The sequence below is a fragment of the Synchiropus splendidus genome, chromosome 5, assembly GCF_027744825.2.
Source record: "Synchiropus splendidus isolate RoL2022-P1 chromosome 5, RoL_Sspl_1.0, whole genome shotgun sequence".
In the NCBI taxonomy this organism is placed as follows: Eukaryota; Metazoa; Chordata; class Actinopteri; order Syngnathiformes; family Callionymidae; genus Synchiropus; species Synchiropus splendidus.
This window is the reverse complement of record NC_071338.1, coordinates 9,824,608-9,846,534: the sequence shown is the minus strand read 5'-3', so window position 1 is coordinate 9,846,534 and position 21,927 is coordinate 9,824,608. Positions and strand designations below refer to the sequence as shown.

General features: G+C 40.9%; 1 protein-coding gene across 5 annotated transcripts in view; it reads right to left on the bottom strand.

Annotated features, from left to right (window-relative positions):
- The window catches only part of plce1 (phospholipase C, epsilon 1), a 64,572-nt gene that overhangs the window by 7,591 nt on the left and 35,054 nt on the right, over window positions 1–21,927 (bottom strand). For 3 of the 5 annotated variants that reach the window (XM_053864799.1, XM_053864800.1, XM_053864803.1), the window contains 29 exons: window positions 20,339–20,490; window positions 19,356–19,520; window positions 16,161–16,306; window positions 15,936–16,083; window positions 15,745–15,855; window positions 15,575–15,684; window positions 15,397–15,513; window positions 13,133–13,261; window positions 12,907–13,043; window positions 12,317–12,414; window positions 12,070–12,194; window positions 11,841–11,985; window positions 11,009–11,167; window positions 10,804–10,918; window positions 10,536–10,698; window positions 10,327–10,449; window positions 9,838–9,977; window positions 9,520–9,758; window positions 9,390–9,451; window positions 8,437–8,602; window positions 8,252–8,359; window positions 8,072–8,188; window positions 6,781–6,939; window positions 6,371–6,503; window positions 3,560–3,681; window positions 3,097–3,217; window positions 1,080–1,217; window positions 604–894; window positions 296–459 (listed from right to left, as the gene is read on the bottom strand). In XM_053864799.1, coding sequence (XP_053720774.1) covers window positions 296–459; window positions 604–894; window positions 1,080–1,217; window positions 3,097–3,217; window positions 3,560–3,681; window positions 6,371–6,503; window positions 6,781–6,939; window positions 8,072–8,188; window positions 8,252–8,359; window positions 8,437–8,602; window positions 9,390–9,451; window positions 9,520–9,758; window positions 9,838–9,977; window positions 10,327–10,449; window positions 10,536–10,698; window positions 10,804–10,918; window positions 11,009–11,167; window positions 11,841–11,985; window positions 12,070–12,194; window positions 12,317–12,414; window positions 12,907–13,043; window positions 13,133–13,261; window positions 15,397–15,513; window positions 15,575–15,684; window positions 15,745–15,855; window positions 15,936–16,083; window positions 16,161–16,306; window positions 19,356–19,520; window positions 20,339–20,490 — 4,103 coding nt within the window. The remainder of the gene's footprint in view (window positions 1–295; window positions 460–603; window positions 895–1,079; window positions 1,218–3,096; window positions 3,218–3,559; window positions 3,682–6,370; window positions 6,504–6,780; window positions 6,940–8,071; window positions 8,189–8,251; window positions 8,360–8,436; window positions 8,603–9,389; window positions 9,452–9,519; window positions 9,759–9,837; window positions 9,978–10,326; window positions 10,450–10,535; window positions 10,699–10,803; window positions 10,919–11,008; window positions 11,168–11,840; window positions 11,986–12,069; window positions 12,195–12,316; window positions 12,415–12,906; window positions 13,044–13,132; window positions 13,262–15,396; window positions 15,514–15,574; window positions 15,685–15,744; window positions 15,856–15,935; window positions 16,084–16,160; window positions 16,307–19,355; window positions 19,521–20,338; window positions 20,491–21,927) is intronic. The other 2 variants (XM_053864802.1, XM_053864801.1) reach the window with 2 other exon arrangements.

Here is a 21,927-nt window from a genome sequence, read left to right as displayed (position 1 = left end):
TTAACTGTAAGCAGGTTACATTTTTTTTAGCATGAAGTCCCAACCCTACTCAGAGATTCTGTTTGTCAGCCAACAACTTGCCGTAGGAGACACACAACTCTATAAGCAGTGTGCAGAGAGCTGCCACTGTAGCGTGAATAAAAAGAGTTACTTGAGACAGAGAGAGGATTTTTAGAGTCTGTCTGGTTCTTGTGATATTAAATCATGCACAGTGATGAACTTAAATTCTGTGACGTTCACATTAGTGCAAATGCATCAGCAGAAATCGTCCTGTCTTGTTGAAGATGGGACTCACAGTCAGCGAGTAGACGGCAGGATTCATTTTCTCCACGTCCCTCTCCATTGGACAGAACTGCTGATAAAGTGGACAGCTTTTGTCCCACAGCACCGCAGGCTTGAGCACATAACCACAACTTCCATTGGCCTCAAACAGCGCTGTGTTTAGGTGCATTGGCAGATCTGCATAAAGCATAAGCAGAAAAAGATCACCATGTGAGCGAGAACATCAGTCCTTACAAGTCCTCGAAGACAGAGGTCCTGAAGATATGATCCAAACACAAAGAAGCATGAGTGTTCAAAAGTGAGGACAGTTGAGCTCCTCACCATCTGTCTGGTAGTTTAGCGCCACCAGCTGGATCCCATGCAACCAATACAGCAAAGGATTTGGGTTGGTTGAGTCGATCCTGGTGGCAGCCGGGTAAGTTCTGAGCAGCTGGCAGCAAGTGTGCTGGATGAGCTTTTGAGAGTAGCGGCGGCACAGACGCTTTGCAGCGTTTTCGTTGACTGAGGAGATGTGATAGCACTTGGGTGTTCGGATGATGGCGCTGAGGGAAGTTGGAGGATTGAGCACGGGGGACGTTTGTTGATCATCCCAACTGAGACGATCGCTGCCACCTAAAGAGGAAAACAATACTTACATCTTTAAGCGTGAAAAGGAAACATCTGGATTAAGGATCAATCGGCTTGTGTCATGCAGTCTTTTTAGCAACCGCAAAATAGCAGAAATATTTCCAAAATAATAAAAATATATTCCAGACCATGTAACTTGCACTGGCACGCCCTCCTCTGGCTCATCTTACCTTTCCCAGGGGTGCGGTTCTGGCTCATGACCTCCCCCGTCATGCTGCAGCGAGCAGGCGCTGTGCCAAATATGGACTTCCTGCTCTTTCCTCTGTCCTTCCCTCGGCTGGAGCCGGCAGGAGACAACGTAGACAAGCCTGGGCCAGAGGCACACAGGAGACAGAGGTCAATAAATGACAGCAGTACGACAAGTATTCTATGCAGAGAACTCGATTGCCATCATGTTCTTAATATGACTGATGTTGGTGGAGCCTGGAAAATGTGCCAGTCCAAAATACAGCGCACGTGTTCTGCTGTGCCAAGTGTGAGCTCTCATAGAACATCTGAAACAAAGATTGAGTACATGTATTCAACTAACCTATTAGACTGTTTGTCTGTTGGCATGTTGGCAACTTTCGCTGAGGATTCCCAAGTCTGTTTGTAGCATTAGCCACCAAGCTAATCAGTTTTGACATGTTTAACATCAAACTGTTTTCAATGTAGGCACTTCAAAAACTGTCAATTGAGAATAATTGAGAACAAATTCTATGGAAAGAAATGTAATCCACACGAGTATCAAACCAAACTATGCTGTGTGAGAAGTCTCCCAGGCAGCTCTGTCCCACCACAACAGATATACTACATCTGAATAATATAACAATAATAACAAAAATCAATGATCAAAGGAAAGAAGTGAAGATCTGCATGCTTACTTATGTCACCTTAGTTCTTACCATATAAATAAGAGGGAAAAAACGTGGTTTTCTAGCTCATCAGTTATTAACATTGAATAACTGGCAGATATTGAAAGTGTAACGCACCAAAGGAGACAAGTCATTTTCAAAACAATTCTTGAGCCATAAAACCAAAATAAATTATGGTGACATGTTTACTATTGTAGTAGTAAAACGGTTCATAATACTGGTTTAAATTCTTTCAGAAATCCTAGGGAGGAGGTTAGTCACTGATTCCAAAAGCATTTCAAGAATTGAAGTCAGGCTGTAGTTGCCATAAATATAACCAATTCAAAGGTTGGTCAAAGTTGTCTGTTGATATCTTCAATCCACGTCCGTCCACTCCCATGTACTGGAGAGGTGAGACTACTACAACACTGCTAAAAGTTCACTCTGGTCACAACAATTAAGCACATCTCATCCCCATAGTGGAGTCAATCCAGGTTCGAAATGTGAGTGAGGAGAAGTTCACTAGAGGCAAGAACAAACTTGAGAACTCCGACTGTGCAACAGACACAAGAATTGTCAGAAACAATAAGCAACAAAACAATGCAGCATTTGGCAGTGGGACCAGTCCTAGGGTTTTTTTATATAGAAATATCCACCGGAAATGTGTTTTTTTCTCAAATCCCTGCCTGTGACAAAATAGGTTTCCTTCTCTTGTTACTCTTCAGATCTCAGGTCCCTGGAAACAGTAAACAAATAAAATACCAGTGGAAACATGGGCGGGTTTATAAGTGCAAATGTCACAGAAAGAAAAAAAGGCGGGTTGACATTAAAGCAGCAAAAGTAAATATTACAGATAAACGGCAGGGATTGCAATGAAATGTGAAGTTCTGAGATATTCTGTGAACAAGTTCCAGGCTTTAGGTTAAAAGAGATTTAAATAAAAGGACATGCTCATATTTCAACCACAGGTCAGATATTTAAGGATGTTCTTAAAACATCTTCCTCAGTTGTTCTGTGGTGGGAGTGACAACAGTACGGTAACAATGTTTTTCCCATGGTGCAAGTCATCCTCTAAGTGGGTGTCCACTGTGGGAGAGCAGGGGAAGAAAACACATGGATATTTAATGTCCCGCAATGAAAAAACATTCAAACACACGGGGAGTAGTTTGACCTCTTGGATGTAACGTGAGTGATGGATGGGAAGGAAACAAATGAGATCCTGAAAATAAAAACATGTTAGAAAAAAAAGGGGTAGCGAAGGAAAGAAAACATGAATTCAAGGAAGAACTGGGAGAAAACAACATATTGAAAACAGAGAAAGAAAACCGTCGGTGAATACTTAAGCACTGCTTACCAGGGAATTTGACGGCCTGGCAGTAGATGACCAGGTCAGACAGCTCCTGGGCGATCTGCCGACTTTCCTTCTTGTTCTGTGGAAGATAGAACTCCTCTCCCAGCTCCATGTCAAACACCTGCTGAGAACAATACAGATGTAACGCTGCAGGAATTCTCAAAGTTACAAATTGCACTTGTCAAACCAAATTTTGGCTTTTGCCTGGAAGAACATAAAATAAGCTGCTCCTATGAATGTACGTATGTGCGTTTAAGGCATTTGATGGTCATGGAAAATCTGCTCATGTAAAAACTCAGTTATTATGCACAGTAGTTGTGTTTAAGTGCTAAGCATGATGCGACATGGAATACGATTACAAAGTCTCATACTTAAATATGAATACAGCCAAATGTGTTTTTTTAATGTTACTCATACATCTTGATCAAAATATTACGACAAGACAGAGCCAACAACACCTCTCTACCTTTCCTTTGCTCTGAGTGCTGCTGTTCTCACTCTTCTTCATCCTCTTCGGTAGTTCATCAGTTGGCTGCTCGTCTTTGTCTCCCGAACTCTTCCCCTCCGGCTTGTCATCCAGGATGTTGTCTGTGACGGCCCAAACATTCAACATCAGCACAGGACTTGAGCATTATCGTATTTTGTCCCTGGTAGAAAAAAGTAAATATGTGTTGTGGTAGGACAAAGGAGTAGGAGGCACAGGTCAGGTCTGCGTGTGTTTTATTCACCAACCAAAAAGCAACCGTCCGTCCCATACAGTCTCCATTACCTTTGTAACACCTGTGTGTCCCTACCCATCAACCCACTGGGTGAGAGACCACACCCCCAAGCACCCGTTACACAGTGTTCTATTCCCTCCCAAAGAAAACCTGAGCATCCTCACATCTAACATGGCTTCCTTTCTTTGCATCAGAGCTAATGCAAGTCTCACCAGTTTCCTATAGAGCTTTTCTTTCACTCCCGCTGCTACTGTCACATATCACTCCGGTCTCTCTCCCCTCCACCACTCACCTTGTCACCTCTTTTAATGCGGAACAGTAACTCACAAGGTCACAGGTACACTATTGTTTTGCTTGGTTCATACCCCAACCTACAGCTGTTCTGCTGCTATATATACGTGTGTGTTTCTGGGCAAAAAAGTGTCTTTTCTTACTTCATCAATGTTGTACTCTTATACTTAAGTCAAAGCACTGCAGATTATACGAGTGGATTTTCCAATGCGGCCAATGAGTTTGGGTGAGGGAAAGAGAACTTAAGCTTTACATTCAAGCTATTTTCATTATATGAATTAATCTTTTTAGAAAGCTTATACATTGAAAGCAATGAATCATTCCGTACATAGAGTGACTTGTCAATGAGTTTCATGCTCAGAACCATAGACTCAGATCAGATGAGGATTCGCCCCTAAGCGCCATGGAATTAGATCTAACCAAACACAAATGCTAAAACAGACCTTGGCACAACCAAAAAAAAACATCAGTCCTGAAATCATTAGAGTTCAGTGACTTTCACCAAATATTAAATCCATTCAATCTGGACTCCCAAGAACGTGGCAGAAGATTGGATTGCACACACTGAAATCACGCAACATAACATCTATTCACTACAAAGAAGAGCAGAAGGGAGTTCTGTCCTCTGACCCCTGTCCTCCAACAAAATGACTGCAGCCAAGGTCAGCGTAAGGGAAATACCGGCTCAACAATTCTGAATTTGTTTTGGCATCTATCTGACAATTCCTATGATTAAGAAAAATGACCAGCCTGCCTTTCTTTGCATGGGCTCTTAATGTTTCAAGCGATTAGCACCATGTCAACAAGCAGCCTGTGATGTAGTCCAAAAGAGAGAAGATAAGAAAAACAAAGCAACAGGCAACTGGCGAATATGTTTCACCAAACTGCAACAACCGAGAATAAGGCGCGAGCAGTGCTGGGAGCTGGACCGGGTAGTTTCCCCTGGTCTGGGTTGCCGGTGTTGGGGGCAGCAGAGGGCCTGAGAAACCAGATGGCTTTGTTTTGCTTCCCTGATGAGCTTACCCAGCCACTGGCGAGGTCATCGACAAATACAGTGCAGACACAAGAAAAAAACGAGGTGATGTTGGTGGGAGAGAGAGAAAAAGCTGTTTTATCTAGCTGCTTCTCGAATAAGTTGCATTTTTCAAACGACTATGTCCGGAGCAGGCATACAGCACAAATGAATGAGAACACATCTACAAACCAACACAAACAAAGCCAGTGACAAGATAAAAGCCAACAGCACAGAAAAAAAACTCTTTCACAAAATAAATCATCTGTGCATCAGCAAGACAAAGTGAGTTCTCATTACTTCGACTTGGTCTATCGCCAATGGCAATCTCATCTCATACTTTGAGAAGACAGTTAGGCTAGGAATTTGGGAATATTGTTTCTCTATAAAAAGATATATGTATTGTATGTCTGGATCAGACATATAAAAGTAAAGTGTATCAATGCTTTTGAACCATCATAATCCAGCCACTGCAAAAAAAGAAATGAAATGTGTTTAATAAAAAAAAAAAAAAAAAAAATCACACCAAAATCAAATATGTGGTGTTTGCTTTTCAAGGAGTCCAGAACTATCCAGGTTGAGTATTGACTTTATTATACTTGGACCCCTGTATTGTACTTTATTTTTTTATGTGGGCTCCCAGTTACTGTATCTAAATGTATGCCATGGCATTAATGTATGATTTAACTTAAAAAGGCAAACCAGTAAATTAGTGAAGACCACAGCAAAACAGAAATTCAAGTTACAAGAAGCTTTTACCTTCCAGGCAAAATGAGGCAGTAGAGGCATTGAGGACATCGGCTGAGCAGAAAGCGAGTTACAAAGAAGATGTGAAAAAAGAAGAGTAAGTTCAAAAATCACAAGTTTTGAAAAGAAGTGAAACACACCCAAGAACTGACCAGTACAAACTTACTGCAGCTAAATAGTTAAGAGTCACTCTAGATTAGTAACGGGAGAAAAAGGAAAAAAAGAAAAAGTGGTGTTTCTGCCAACATCATTGTTATCATGAATACTTTTCCACGTCTAAAAAAGATCTGAAAAAAACAAAAACAGAGCGCTTCATAGTCTAGAGTCGGATAGATGGATGGAAGGATGGATGGATGGATGGACAAATGGATGGATGGATGGATGAATGGATGGATGGATGGATAGCCTTTGTTCTTTTAGAAATTTACCGGTACTTTTCATTCTTCACGTTTACATATGCTATAAAACACAAATTACTAAGGAAACCTAGCCTCTAACTTCTGCTTACCATCCGATAAAGACTCATAGTCGTAATCGTACTCATCTTCATCCTCTTCTTCTTCCTCATTTCCATTATTTCCAGGTGAAGCAATGGGTGACCCGTTACTGGCTTGGGCTTGCAAGTGAGCCAACTGGTGAGCCTGCCGGAAAACACAAACGTTGCAAGTGAAAGTCAGCAGGAGAAACTTGGTGGAGAGTCAAGTGGAATGTTTATGAGTCCTGACAGAACAGTGAATACTGGTCTGATAAAAAGGCCATCTCCGGACTTCAACATCCATTATTGATGTGCGACAGCACTCAACAGTGCAGAATATTGAATCTCCTGATGTTGCAGTGAATAATATATCAATGTATTATCGATAAAAGATGCACTTTGTCATTTATTTTTGCATTGGCAGCATACTATCATCACCTCACCTTCTGCTTGAGGATGTCCACAGGGGCCTGGTGGGCTTTCAGTTTCTTGTTTTTGAGGAGGATCCTGCCACGCAGCTGCCAGGGTGACGGCAGATGAGGGTCATCGCTGAAGTCGCTCTCAAAGAGGAAGCGTGTCACAAGACGATCCCCGATCACTGTCTGGTAAATAAACATCAAGCATCTGTAAACAGCTTCACGTGCCTAAACATGAAAGAACATAAAATGTCTGGAGGAAAAGAGAAGGGTCGAAGATGCTGCAGTGTTTATCACGCAGTAACATTGAAAATAAACAACAGCGGTGTGTGTGCAGAATGAGCTGGTCGGAGTCAAAGAGCTGTCAGAACATGAAAGATCTGTCTCTATCAACTCCAGTCTCCAGGGGCAGTGGAATGTTGGAACGTTTAGTCAGATCAAAGCCGAATGGTGTCCCATGATGTATCTTTAACGCTCAGAAATATGTGATCTTCACTAATTAAGCCCTGGCTTGAAGATTAGAAATGCCAAACTCAGACTGGTAATTAAGCATTTAAATTCTCAAATATTGGCCAGGGAGAACGAACGTGAGGAGATCACATAATGCTTGAAGAGATCATTAGCAGAAAGAGAGACCAAACTCCCACCTGGGATTTAACAATACTGTTCAACAGATTACTTATTTCTTTAAACAACTTGTGGCCTCCTGCTAGACACATCGGTTAGAATCACAGAAAAGACCGAAATACCAATAGTGAGGGGTTGGGATGGAGGTGGGTTGTGACTTGGCTGAAGCTCCCAGGGATGAGGTGACCAATCTAATTTCATTTAGGGGGCACATACTGTATATGACTGTTCTGAGGGGCTGTCAACAACAAAAAAGGCGGACAAAGACAAAAATCCCCACTATCAACAACTATACAGTAATTATGCAGCACTTACACTTGCTGTTATTGTTCAATATGATATAGAGGCACTCAATTTCATGTTTTTTTTTTAAATTTCATTAACGTTATTAGACGGACACAAAATATTGCCAAAATATGAATAAATAAAAGAGGCCGGCAAAACTTAAAGCACAACTTTCATTTATCTAAAGATTAAATTAAAATGCTTTGTTTTTTGTGTAAGCCATTCAAGTCATCGCAGATACATTTAAAATTTAAACAAAAATTCAAGCCATGAGATGCACCAACTGACTGTTTTGTAAGGATTTAAAATGTGACGCCTATTCCTCGGTTCATACACCAGTATAGACAAATGCAATGAACAAGAGCAAAAATATCTATTGCTGCCTATGCCACAAAGACGAACATACCTTGAAGATGTCAGCCATTTTGCGTTGCTGTGGAAGCGAGCAATGGTTCTCTATGGACAAGATGACAGGCATGTCGGAATTGACAAATGCTGAGCGGTTAATTGCCTCCACCACATCCTGGGGAATCATGGGAAATGAGTCGAACATCGAAGAAACCAAACCTACGCAGACAAGTCTTACCTTGAAGGGTATCTTTGTCGTGAGCGTGTGTCCATGGTAAATAACTGGCATGCCGTCATCTCCATCCCAACAGTCCAGTTCCACACTCCTACAACCTTGCAGGAGAACCTTTAAAAAAGAGCATGCAACATTGCTAGCATGTCCCGGACCAAACCTGGGAGAAAAGAGAGCAAATCACAGCCTACCTGACTGTAGAGTTCCACTGATGATTCTCCTTTCAGCTGGTGTCCGGTCAGGTAAGTGTTGTGAGACGAGGCAATGTAGTAGTAGGATAGAGGATACTGAAGCTCCTCTGGGTTCATCTGTGACTCCTCATTACGAGATGCACAGTTGTCTTTGTCCATCAGATACCTGCAACGTGCATTTCAGAACGTCAGCTGTATGAGAGCTGTCAAGCCTCAGGCATTTATTAACAACCCACAGGCTGCGTTAAGTAGAAGACATTTGCTTGCTATTAAGTGGCAGATGAAGCACGGCAGACCTCTGACTCAACCTCTCACTGTTTTCATTTCAAGTTCAACCAAGTGGAACTTCTAACTCAATAAATATTTAAAAACACTCTGTCAAGCCCTCATCCACCTGAAAGGTTTGTTACAAGTGCAATACTGGCTGAAGAGCTAATGTACTTGAAGAGATATTTGTTACAGGTTTAATGGAGGCACAGTCAGTGACTTTACAGCAAGACATCCTACTTACGCCTGACCATTTGAACGGACCCTCTAGACATTTTTGACTAGAAATTGTTTACATGAATAATAAGGTACATAACACACAAATAGAGTATACTAAACTAGAGATCATTGAATCAAGCACAATTGTTAATAGTGGGCTTTAGGAAGCTAGATTGTTTGAGGTAAAGGTCGTGTCTAGAAATCATGTGGACATGCATGTCCCTAGAACACTTGCACCTGCACAATGAAAAACAAACATTTAATGTCAACTTAACTGTATAGTTTTTGTTGGCTGAACAAATGACTTTACAACAGAGACATTTAAATGGCCCAATCATTTCTACTCGATTATGCTCGATTAGTTTAAGAAAATGCATTGTCAGCATCACAAGGGAAAAAAAAAACAAATATAGTGAGTCAAATTAAAATTAACAAATTCTGTAACAATATTTACAAATATTTGATACCTTGCAAAGCCTTCAAATGACATCCAACCCATTTGTCTCATACTGGACGATGGCTCATATTTCTGTTGGAGATAAAAAGATGTTACGGCTGGTGAGGAAAAATTGCAGCATCATCAAACAGCCATGTCACCTGGATTATGCTAAGAACTTCATCATAGCTCAAATGCTCGCGCTGACAGTTGACCAGGAAGTCATTGAGCTGCGGAATAGCCAACCCCAGGACTCCAAGCGACGCATTCTCCACACCGGTGCCATTGGTAACTATGCTAGCAGCAGCAATAGCATCAGAGATCTGCTTCTGATTATCAGGCATCTGCTGCCTCATTCGGATAAACAGGCCAAGGTCAGAACCGTTACGGGTCAGCAGGTCTGTGGAAGAGCAAACACAATCTTGATGAAGAGGAAGGCAATGGTGAGGAGTGACGTGATTTCACAGGTCTTCATGTACCAAGGTCCGGCTGTAAACCCTCAGGATCCTTGTCATCAATTCTAAGACTGGTGTACAGAGGAGCCGACTCAGGACTTGAACGACTGCAGGGAACGGCAAAGGTGTCGAACACTTCCTTGAGATCCTTTCTGCTTCGAATACTTTAGAGAAAAGAGAGGAAGGAAAGAGAAAGTAAAAATGAATACAGGACCTATAAGTGGTTTGGAACATGATGAAGAGGAATAGCTTTCTTAATCGACATTTTTATCCAACAAACAACATCATAAAAATAGAGAATGACACAGGATGTTAGCTTTCATACAAGCAGTTTATCTAGCAGGCTCAGTGCAGCCATGCTTTTGTCTCTGGTCGAATATCTCCTGTTACATAAGCTGATAAATGAGGCAAAGACCAGTACACTCAGCTGTGACAGAGAGGATCTCTTACTTTTTAAGGCATGACCAATAAAATAAAACTCATCATTAATGGAAATGATGATGAAATATCTACCTGAATGACTTAAAGAGCTCTACAAACTCAATGAAGCTCATGGTGCTGTCCGAGATCATCAAGTTCTGGAAGCCTTTGAAACAAGCTTTGCCACGACCGTGCCATGACCTGCTGCTCCATGTCCTGACAACCACAAGCACACACTAGTCAGAGGTTTAATATTAATATTTAAAAATCTGGGGTCAAAGGACGGGAGCGTGAGCACCCACCCTGGTTGTGACTTGAGGTTTCCTGATAGAACAGGAGAGGACTGAGGGCGGGACTGAGTGGACCCTGTCATGCTTGAGGAAGAAGACGAGGAGGAGGAAGATGCTAGCTGTGCCGGGGGACTTTTGCTTGCTGAGGATGAGAATGTCCCAGGAAAACCATCATCTGGCAGTACAGTGATAACAGAAAGTCAGACTGCGTCACTGCAACTAAGGGGTATTTATTCAGAATACCCAGACAACATCATTGAAACCAATTTAGAAACATCACCAGCATCATCTTGGTCCATGCTGTCAGACTCGGGGCCATTTCGATAAAGCATCTCCTTACAGCTTCGAGTCTTCCTAGCTCCCATCTCATCATCAGTAGCATCACCACTGTCCCCCTGAAAGCAAAATTACATAACGATTAGATATTTGAAGAAGCAAAAACGGCCATTTATTAAAGAGATGAACTGATTTTTTTCTCTACTAACCCTAACTAGGGCCTTCTTTTTCTTCCTGGCCTTGTCATTGAGGGGACTATTTTTTTGTGTCGTAGATTTGTCAGCACTCCCCGACGCCATGTTCCACCTGCGTCCGCCAAACAGTTCAATGGCTTGGGCAAGTGTCGGACCCTCACAACGGCTCTCCTCCTAGTAGAGTGAAAGTAAAGTGAGGGTGAGAGTTAAGTCAGTTTAAGCCAATTTTTACACACATAAATGAGTCAGGCAAGTGTACGGTCTCTGCCTAACTGTTCACCCATTAACTTATCACTCCTTTTTCCTTAACAATTTGTATTTACAGTGTGTTGAAATTAGGAATCATTTCTGACCGTTTTGAATGTACATTGCATCCTTTTTGATTTTTACTTCAAGTATTAATATCAATTTAACAAATACTACTAGTCCGATAATAACAACAGTCATGAGGAAAAACCTAATTCCTCTAAAACCATAAGGATGAGGTATACCTCTAAAGAGCACCAGGGAGAAACAATAAATACAATCATAAATGTAATACATAATCAAAAAACAAGATAACATTCCATGAGCGACATTCCTGAGCGATATGTGCTTCAAATAATTTTGAAAGAAGGCACAGCTTTAGTTATTTTTAGACTCAGAGGAATTCGGTAGACTCAAAAGGATCAGTGACCCCAGTGGAAACACGTATGCTGGAAGAAAAAGTAAACCAGTGCACAAATATTATGCTAGCTCCACATGTCAATACTTGGTTTTATCACATAAATAATATTGCTTTACATAATTTCAGCAGTGTGTTCTGACGCTTCCCTGCTGTTATAATGTTGATGAGACAAAAATATACCTGATACAAAGCGACATACTGCCTCCTCAGCCACTGCAGCCTCTGGTCTGGAAACTTCTTGAGTTTCCTCGTCGCACTCACAAGTTCTGTTAAGCCCTTGTGGAGCATCCGTGCAGTATGATTGGGGGCGACAAAATGTAGTAGTCTATGAAAAGGGGACAAAACAAAACAATGACTCACACTGATGCCCTGATGTTTTTTTGTTTTTTCAATAAAAGAAGATTCCCACCTATTATCTGTGGTAGTTTGGCCGTACAGGAGAGTCAAACTATTATCCTCGACAGTCATGTGGCTCAATTTGTTTTGCAAACACACAGCATGGACATCAACTCCCTGGTGTCCCAGAAACACGGCCTGCATAGTTAAACAATGAGAGAATCACAATTTTAAATAAGATTTATGGGTGCCGTGCAATTTTAACACGAAGCCTCTACTTCAGTTATACAAGATTTCCCATAAAACCTGTGTAAACACACCTTCACCACAGCCAGATCCAATAGGCCCTCAGCCAGACCAGCCGTCACGGCGTGTCCTAAACCCTGTGGCTGCTCTGCTGATCCACTGTGAGGATTGCCTGCCATAAATCAATAAAGTTGCCATGTTTGAAATGTTGCGGGGACACAGGAAATTAAGAAGTCTCATACATTTGGCATTTCATTATACACATCCGTCAAACTTTGGCAAACAAAATTAACAGGAGATGTTTTTCAGAGGCTGTTACTTCATTTAGAAACTTTGAATTCACATGGCAGTTGCACTATACTTTACATCATGAGTAATTGGAATTAGTTATGATATTTGAAGTAGAATTGCAGCTCTAGCTATGAAATACAAAATAATCAGACTTTCATAAAAACAAATAAAGGTATAAATGTGTAGAAATATTTTTGAGCTGCTAATAACTGCAGGTGACTTATAGACCTGACTTATAGTATGTACTATGTGAACTACACAAGTCATGCAAAATGAGGCAAAATGGACACCATGACAACACTCATACGCAAAAACAAACAGGAGGCAATTATTTTAAAAACAATAAAAGCACTTAGTGACATTCAATATCTACCCCAAGTGAGAGTTGTGTTGTCCGGCTGCAGGCGGAGCAAACAGCGTGCCGTGAGGTGAGTGTCCTGGTCGTAGTGGATTACTGTGGCCCCCTGTAGTAGAAACTGGTGGACATCCGGCTGTAGTGACAGCACATACCTAAACAATGGGTTTACAAAGTTAAACTGGATTTTTTAAAATAATTGTACTCACAGAACTAGACACATTTACATCAAGTGTTTTCCTACCACGGAATGAGTTCAGTTCCATGACTAAAAGCTTTGTGCGTCTCAACAATGCCCTGAAACTCCAACTCCCTGACCGTTGATTCACCAGACAAGTCGTTCTCTGAGTCGGACAAGTCTCCCACCAGGAACCTGCAGATCAACAAGATGAAAAAATGTTAATTAACCCGTTTTCTATTTATTAAAATACGACTGATTACATAATAGTCTTTTCTTGTGACTGTCTATGCTTGCTATCACTGAGAATGATGTGAATAAAAGCACTTAAACCAACAGAGCAGAGCGAAATAGTATGTGTAGGTTCACAATAGCTTCTTTCATTTCATTAGCAGAACAACAAAAAACCAAACCCATCACTTACAAAACACACGTCACAAAGCTTATAGCCAGCATGCACTAACCGCTAACAATTAAAGCTCAACACTGTTATTTAGGAAAAGAATGAGGAGAATTCTATTTAATGCAAACCTGAAACCATGTCATCTTTTTGATTATTTGAGATAAAACAACATGCAAAAAGACTCTTAGTTTGAATCAGCAGTGAGCACAGCTTGTGACTGGACAGTGATCAGGCGAAACTAAACCAAAAGGAATTCCTTCGATCAAAACGCCTTATGTTTAGTTGACGTTGTAGACAAAGAAGGTAAAAATGACCATGAGGGGTAGCACCTTATATGATGAGTGTAATACACCATAATTCCCAGACTGACCGCTACTTTTTTTTTTTTTACACGCTCTGAACCCTTGCAGCTTAAGCAATGATGCAGCATTTGGATTTTTATGAGCAAACAAGATCCATGCCGCCAAGATGGTGAGCCTCATCACATCAAACCAAAGAAAGTTGGTCTACTGACATTAAAGCACTCAATGCACTCCACTGCCACTCTCAGCTGCATGTCTGACGGTAGCCCAAATACAGTTTGTTTTCATAATTCATCAGTCTCGATGGATGTATTCCGAGGAGATTTTACATATCTTTGTTCATTTTTAAGGAAATCACTGACCTTTCTGCGGCGTAGACTGCACCACTGCACCTGCGACTTACTGTATAAGACCAGTGCAGCTTATGCTTGTATTCAATGACGCTCAATATTTTAGAAATTACTAGAATAGAATTAAACAATGAAGCACACACCAAAGTTTCAAAGCCAAATAAGAACTGCGACAGCAATCAACAGCACAAAACTCCATGCCACTGAAGTGCAACCACTTCCAAAAAAAAGCATCTAAAAAAACACAGTGTCAGCCATGTTAGCTCTAAAAACACTTACAGGACACGATTGCTTTCTTGTGAAGTCCTAAAAGAGTGCGAACTGGAAAAAATAGAAATAAGGGACTACGGTAGTAAGTAACCCCAGAGGAAGAAACAATGCCATTAATAGTAAACAAGTTTTATGTGTTCCTCCACCATCCAATCTCACCGGAGACAGAATCCATTTTTAGACAAGTCTTCCTGTGAGGAAATTAGTTTTTTAACAACCATGTATGTTTCTGTTCAAAGTCCCAGTTTGTGTCATGAGCAACCGGCCATCAGTTTATTGAAAAGCACCAGAGCTCTGCTTCTTCCTGTCTTGACAGCAACCTTACCCGCTATCATTTTCCTCAATGACACAGGTGTTTATTTGGCTATCTTTCTATTTTGTTAACAATGTTTCACTGGCTTCCTTCAATTGACAAGGTCCTGTGCTCTTAGATTTCCCACCACATTATGTATATGTTACAATTAAACACTTGGGATATAATGTACTGTAAGCATATAGTGATATGTTAAGGACCCAAAGGTTTTTTAAGATGTTTAATTTTGTTGTCTTTTTTCTTCCTCATGTTTTTTCTGCATTTATGCATCAGTGGCTGCTAATTGTACAGTGAAATCTTTTTACCACTTTTATAATATGAAAAACAAAATAAATCAAGATTTTTTTTTGTTTCATGGCGGCTTTCATATCTACTAGATTTAGGAAACTTGAGTTGGTTAAGGTTTCAATTGTGAGTGCAATTAAAAATACGGTGAGCAGATCTGAATACCAAAACAAGTATTAATTGTTCAGCAAAGCATGTGAGTGGCAGAATTTCCTGAAATATCATTGTAGTCAAACACTGAGGCTTTGGTTGTAATACCATAAATGAAAAGAAGCAAAGACTGACTAAAAATACTGATAGCAAGCCTTTCATTAACACAAGCGGCAACCTAAAAAGGTGACTGATGTGTGCATTTAAATGTACATTTAAGTATTCTTGGTCTTATTTTTTTATTAAAAACTACTGACTGATTTCGACAGCGGTCCCTTAAGGAGTTGTTTCTGGATGCAGGTGATGGTCCAGTTGAGGATGGGTTGAGTGACGTATCATCAGGATCTTCCGCCTCCAAACTGCGGTTACATGATCTGGTGAAAGACAAACACCAAGTGAGTGAGAAAATTGCACATGAAATTGGGGCTTTTTTACCTGATAATCTGGAGGATGTTATTGACAGTAGCTTCTTTCTCTGGGACGTGAAGGCCATCCGAGCTGGATCGTGACACAAAGTTGTGCTGGCCGTTGTATTCCGACACAAACTACAGACAGAAAAGGTGAACCTGATTTTGCAAAATCATGTCCGACTTCATGGGATTTACCTCAATGGAGTCCTCTGTGCGCAGAGGAGTTGGTTTTAGATGGATGATACTCGCTGTTCCATCCAATGCATCACCAAGCTCCTTCAGAAAAACTCCACAGAAGGGCACAACCTGTCACCATTTCAGAGAAAATTGTATACATGTTCATTTACATACATTGCAAATTCAATGCATATGATTTCTTAGCTTGCCTTGCAGCCTGGGATATTAAGAGCTCTGGTGACGACCTTCTTGTATTCAGATGATGACTCATGCTGAGCCATTGCGTCTTTAAGGCTTCTCATGGTTTCGATATCCGACTGTTCCATAAACTGCCACATCTTGAGTACCTTGCGAGACCTAACACACATCAAAAGTTTGCGCCAAGACAAAAAACATATGAATCCACTTTCGTTGTGTCAGTGCATTCCACAAACCTGAGACCAGCTAAGAACTCCATTACACCATTGTAGTTCCCCATGTTCCAGCAACATTTGGCAACATGCACCAAGTAGGAGAACACCTCTCTCTTCTCCTCCATAGATCCGGCAGTCAGGACCAGCCATGTCACCCACGAACTCACCTGCAGGGAAACCCATTATGAATTCTTGTCAACAGATGAAGGGAGTCAGTGAAAAAAGTACAGTAAATGTATATTTATAAATGTATACATATAAAAACAATCACAAAAACGTTTCAGAAGTTTGGTTTTATGATGTGTGCGTTCAGTTCCAATTGCGAGGTCTGGCCACTAATAAATTGTCACACAAAAATCTGATCAAATCTCTTTCCTCCACTTGTTCAGTCGAGCAACTGAGAAACAGCAACAAAACAAGGCAAAAAATTAAATGGGATTTGCATCAGGGTTTAGCTTCCTTTCATGTCCAGTCTTCTGCAAGCACACAAGCTGAACAGGAAACTATCAGATATCAATCTGGCTGCTCCTTACTCTCTTTTACCAACCTAATTGAAGCCAAGCAACACAAATGCGCACGCACGCACACACAGAGACACAAAATTCCCCTGACCCCGTTGAGGCCAAAGCATCCCCCTGGCCCAGAGATCTGTTACTAGGTTATGTAAGGACCTTTCGTAAATCCCACCACAGTCTGACTTCACAGGATCTAAAAAAAAAGTCCACCACACATACAAAGCACGAACATCAGAAATATCATTGAGATATTTAATTGTGGCTAAAGATTAGAATACAGTACTTATTCAGCACCAAACAAACATTGGAGAAATTGTAATAATCAGATCTACATCAAGAGCAAATCCATGCATATTGGCAGGCATTCCAACATAGGTGAAATATATAAAATATTTACTTATTTAAAAAGAGAATCAGATCCTGTCACATAATATACATGATGTCCAACAAGCAATTCTTGAGACTCGAAAGTACAAGGATGACTGAGGTGTGTGTGTGTGACTAGCTTGTCTCGAGACAGTAAAGGAACTAAATGACTGGAGGATATAGCCGCACTGATCCACTGCCAATATTGCATCTACTGTGTAAGACCATTTTCTGACAGCTGTGTGATCACTGGAGCAGACTACAAAAGCTCCTCGCAGATTAACAGTGTCCAAATTAGCCAGTATCAAGTTCAGCAATGAAAATGAAATGGGTAGCAGACGATTCACACAGAACGCACGCACCCCCCATTTGACTTGCAGAAATACAGAGAGCAAATCAGCTCTGTTCCTCCGTGACTGGTTGCCTTCCTGATTCACAGAATCAAAGTACTGCTTAGTTGTAAGACTCAAACATGTTCTTCAACTGTAATCTGCTGGAATTTCTGGCAAACATTACTTCATAACCTGCGACTCCCTTGCCTTCCACGAGCCGACATGGGCATGCCTCGCGAGAATCACTTCTTCTAGTCTCTTCCTGCTATATGACACAATGCATAGCTATGTCAGCAGCTGGGTTGGATTACCGTCACCATCTAAACCATTGTGACCACCACCAAAGTACAGCGGCACAGCTCAAGAGTCCAAAAAGTGTTGGCATCAAACGTAATGTTCAGGATGGTGAGCACTCATGGTTGATGAGAGATAATCGAAACGAGGCGACAAGACAGTAAATACAAAGTGTATGCAGTGAACATGCAGCATTCAGAGCCATTATCGACATATACTTGGCAAGACTTGGATGTAGACAGTAATACACACCAACTGATCTCCGGGCACAAAACCTCAGCTCCCTTTGATGCTCCCGTCAGTATGCCCCAGTCTGTCTCCATCTGGGCTGTGTGAGGGTGACTTTCTCCTCCATTCATCGATTACATAACCAAGGTTGTCACTGAGGTATGGCGGACTAAGTGCACAAGCACACACTGAGTCTGTCAAAGTCAGACGGCTGCAGCGCAGGGGCCCCAAAAAGCTGGTCCCACTTTCACAACCTAAAATTCTCTAGTGATTCCTCTTATACTCAAAGATATTGACTCCCATATATGGAATGGACATGACTGCAGTCAACGATTAGAAAACAACTCCAACAAACAAAAAACATTAAATGACTCTAAAAAATGGTTGGGGTGGGTGGGACCACATACGTATTGATTGTATAAACTCATGGATGACCAGCTGACATCAGTCTTCTCACCAGATCACTTCTGTCATTACAATTCCATTCCGTCCATATATGGCTACAATGCATGTTTCAGAAAATGGTCTTCATGGCTCGTGCTCATGTTAACTTAAACGAAAAGCAGCTGATGTGAAAAGAATGGGACTTAAGGATGACATCATTTCTAGTCAATGTCACCCTCCCACTTTCTCACCAGTACACGGTTCTGTCCAGGAACTGCGGTGGAGCATGAGCCAAGTTCCTCCAGAAGTACACACGATGTGTTCTTCAGTCCAAGACTTGATAAGTCGGGTTAAATTACAAAGTAAACAGAACAGGCAAAACCAGATTAGGGAAATGTGATCACGGCTGTTTTCATAACATCATACTTTACTGTCACGGATGATGTCAAGAGCTGGGACTGCATTATTATGCATAAACACACTATCTAAGGTGTTTTTAATACTTTCAGTAGTACTAGTTGAAAGAGCAAAATGCTCCATATTGAGACATTATATATTTTTAACTTAAATTCTAAACTAATAATCATATAAAAACTCAAGAACTTGCTCAGTTGTGTCAATGAGTTATAACAGGACAAAGTAATGTGGCAATACTACTCATAAACAAGTAACTGCATATACTGTTATGAACACATTTGTACATGTTTCATTAGTAGAATTGAAGTATGAAGACACATTATACCGGCAATTGGGTTATATTAAAAAATATTAGGACTCAGACTTGAAGAGACTATTTTCAATTAATTAATTTAACATCTTTTTTGTACAGTTTTGTTGGATTTCTGCCTGGACCAAAGTGTTTCTTACCGCTCACAAGCCTAAGAAGCCTAGTGACATCGCAAAGCCTAATGCTATATCAAAGCTGTGAAAATGAGTGTATGCATAGACCTGAAGTATGAGGCAATAACTAATAAATTGATAGTTTGATACATCAAAGTAAAAAGCTAAGATACGACAGAGAATGAGTGAACGCAAAAAAAAAAAAGGACCAGAGTATTATCATGTGCTGGACTTCTCTCTTCGTTTGCTCATCTTACCTCATTGAATCGTGCCACCAGGTCCTCAACAGCATTACACTGTGAGGGCTGTGTGGGCATGGTGGGCGCAGACAGCGAGGCCTTCAGGTTCGGGTGGCGTTTGGTTTGACAATCGGGGCTGCCTAGATCACGAGTGAGGAAGCACAGATAGTCCAAGGGAAAAACCTGTAGGTAACAGCAAAGAGCACCAAAGATTAAGTGTGGAATATAGGGTGAAAATCTTTTTCCTCAAGCAACTAAATCTCTCAATAAAGCAAGTCTTGGGTAGTTGCGTTCTTACAGGACCACATTTATTCTGTGTGACACGTTAATACAATAAAAGTCATTGATTGTTATTTCCCCCACACCTTAAAATATATCATTATTTTGTAGACTTTCTTAGGATTATTTTAGCACTCAGCTGACCATGGCATGTTCAGTATTGAACTAAAAAAGTCTGTTCAGTTATTTAGTGCACCGCAGCCATTCTCATGAGCTTAAACACATAATATTCCTAACAGATCCCAGGCAAAGCAGCTTTTTAAATGTCATATGTGATATGGTATGGTCAAAACTTCCTTTTTGGCTTAAACTGCATTCTTAAAATATTTCTAGAGAACATCATTATTATTATTATTATTATTATTTATTCATTATTATTATTTATTTATTTATTTATTATTAGTCCATCTCCGTTTTGTGTCAGAGCATTATTTTTCACGGCAGTCCCTCAGCGGATCAAGAAAATCTCATCGCTCTCATAAGTTAAGACCAGCTGTATCAAAGTTTCTACTGGGTTTTCATAAAATCCTTTTTTTTTTTTCTGCTGGCATAGCAAAGTCAGTGTATGCAAATTACTTGAACACATCATAACATCAAGCCAGGCAGACCGAGAGACACTTCATAGGTACAGATAATGATATTTACATTCCGTGTGCATACGTTGAATTCTGATGGGTACCAGCCAAACTGAAAAATGTCAGCAGTAAACACGATGCCTTTACCCGCTGGTACAGCTGCTGCTCCTGCTCAGTAAGGATGCAGGCAATCTCCTCCGGGAACTGGACGAGGTGTCGAAGCTCAGCCAGCTCCTTACTGATCCCACTGACACTGGGTGGAAGAGAGTTGCTGGACATACTGTTGGCCAGCTGACGTTCTACAGAGAAAGTGAGAAAATATAAATTGCTACCATGCACTCCACTTTCGTCTATCAGTGAAAGGAAACCAGCACAATCCACCCTCTGGGAGTAAACATCATTGATCACCTGCTAGTTCCTGTGTTTGGATTTCACTCAGGTCCATTAGTCTGCATGTTTACACACATATGTGTGCACAGAAATGCAAACCTCTTTAAATCTCAGCTAAAAGGACTAATGGACAGTCTCTGTTAGCAGTGCGGCCAGAAGGAAGTACAGCAAACCAGAATAGTGCAGGATAATCATCAGCTAACTTCTGAATGGATCAACACAGAGGACTGGTTTCAGGACATAACAGTGGACCCCGTTTTTCGAGACTTGGCTCTCATTCAATGTGGCCAGTAAAGCAACTGTCTGGGTTAAAATTTACACAGCGCTCAGTGTTTACAGAACAATACCATAAAGCAAGAGGATGTTCATCAAGTAGAATGAAGAGAAAAAAAGGCAGACTCCCGCCTGGTTATTGTCTACTGTCACAGACATGCGCACACACAGGCAAAAGCAAGGCATACTAAGAGAACATTACACATGCATACACATTTTCAAATATCCACTTAGAAGTGTGTCCTTGGTGACTCTTGAGATGATCAACAGGTGGCCATGGCAACAGCAGGACCGAGCTGCTGGAACAAAATTTCCCTTTTTATACAGTTTGGTTGGGGGATCTTGCAGTTCTGTTCACTGACTGCATGATTAGGTGGAGAGAATGCCAAACCAAGATAATGAGGGATGAGAGATTTAATAAAAGATGATGCGAGTGAGTGGAGTAAGTGGAAATTTTGTAGATCGTACTACAGCAAGTGTTTGTGATCCATCAACAAGGACAATGTAATCCTCTCAATACTTTAACTGTCAAACACAGCAGGCCGCAGGAAGAGACTGATGTTTTTGTTCTACAATCAAAACATGAGTTGGTTTTTCCCGACATGGAATAAAATACAATGAAACAATTCAAAAGTTACAGGCAGACTGCTGTAATTCATGACCTAGCGATAGATATCAAACGATTAATGAATTTACTAGCAACTTTAACTCTCTACCAAGTTAGAGTGTCAATGGAGATTTAAATCTTCAACACCATCATCAGGAATGTTGAAAAAAGATGCAGCATAAATCACTCTTTTGAATCTCAAATGCTGTATGGGCAGCCTGAGCTGATCAAACTGAAATACTACCTTATTTTCCCACCGAGATGTTTGACTTAAAAAAAAAAGGACAACTTGAGTGTTTTTATGCATGTAACAGAGCTTTTATTAATGCAGTGTCAGATAGGCTGGACATCCTTTTAAAGCTCAAACAGGATTTTTCCAGCGTGACGAAGTAACGGAACTACCAATGCTCAGCAGTGCATTATGAGCCCCTGTTGGGGGGGATAATAAACTGTCGGGTTGACTGAA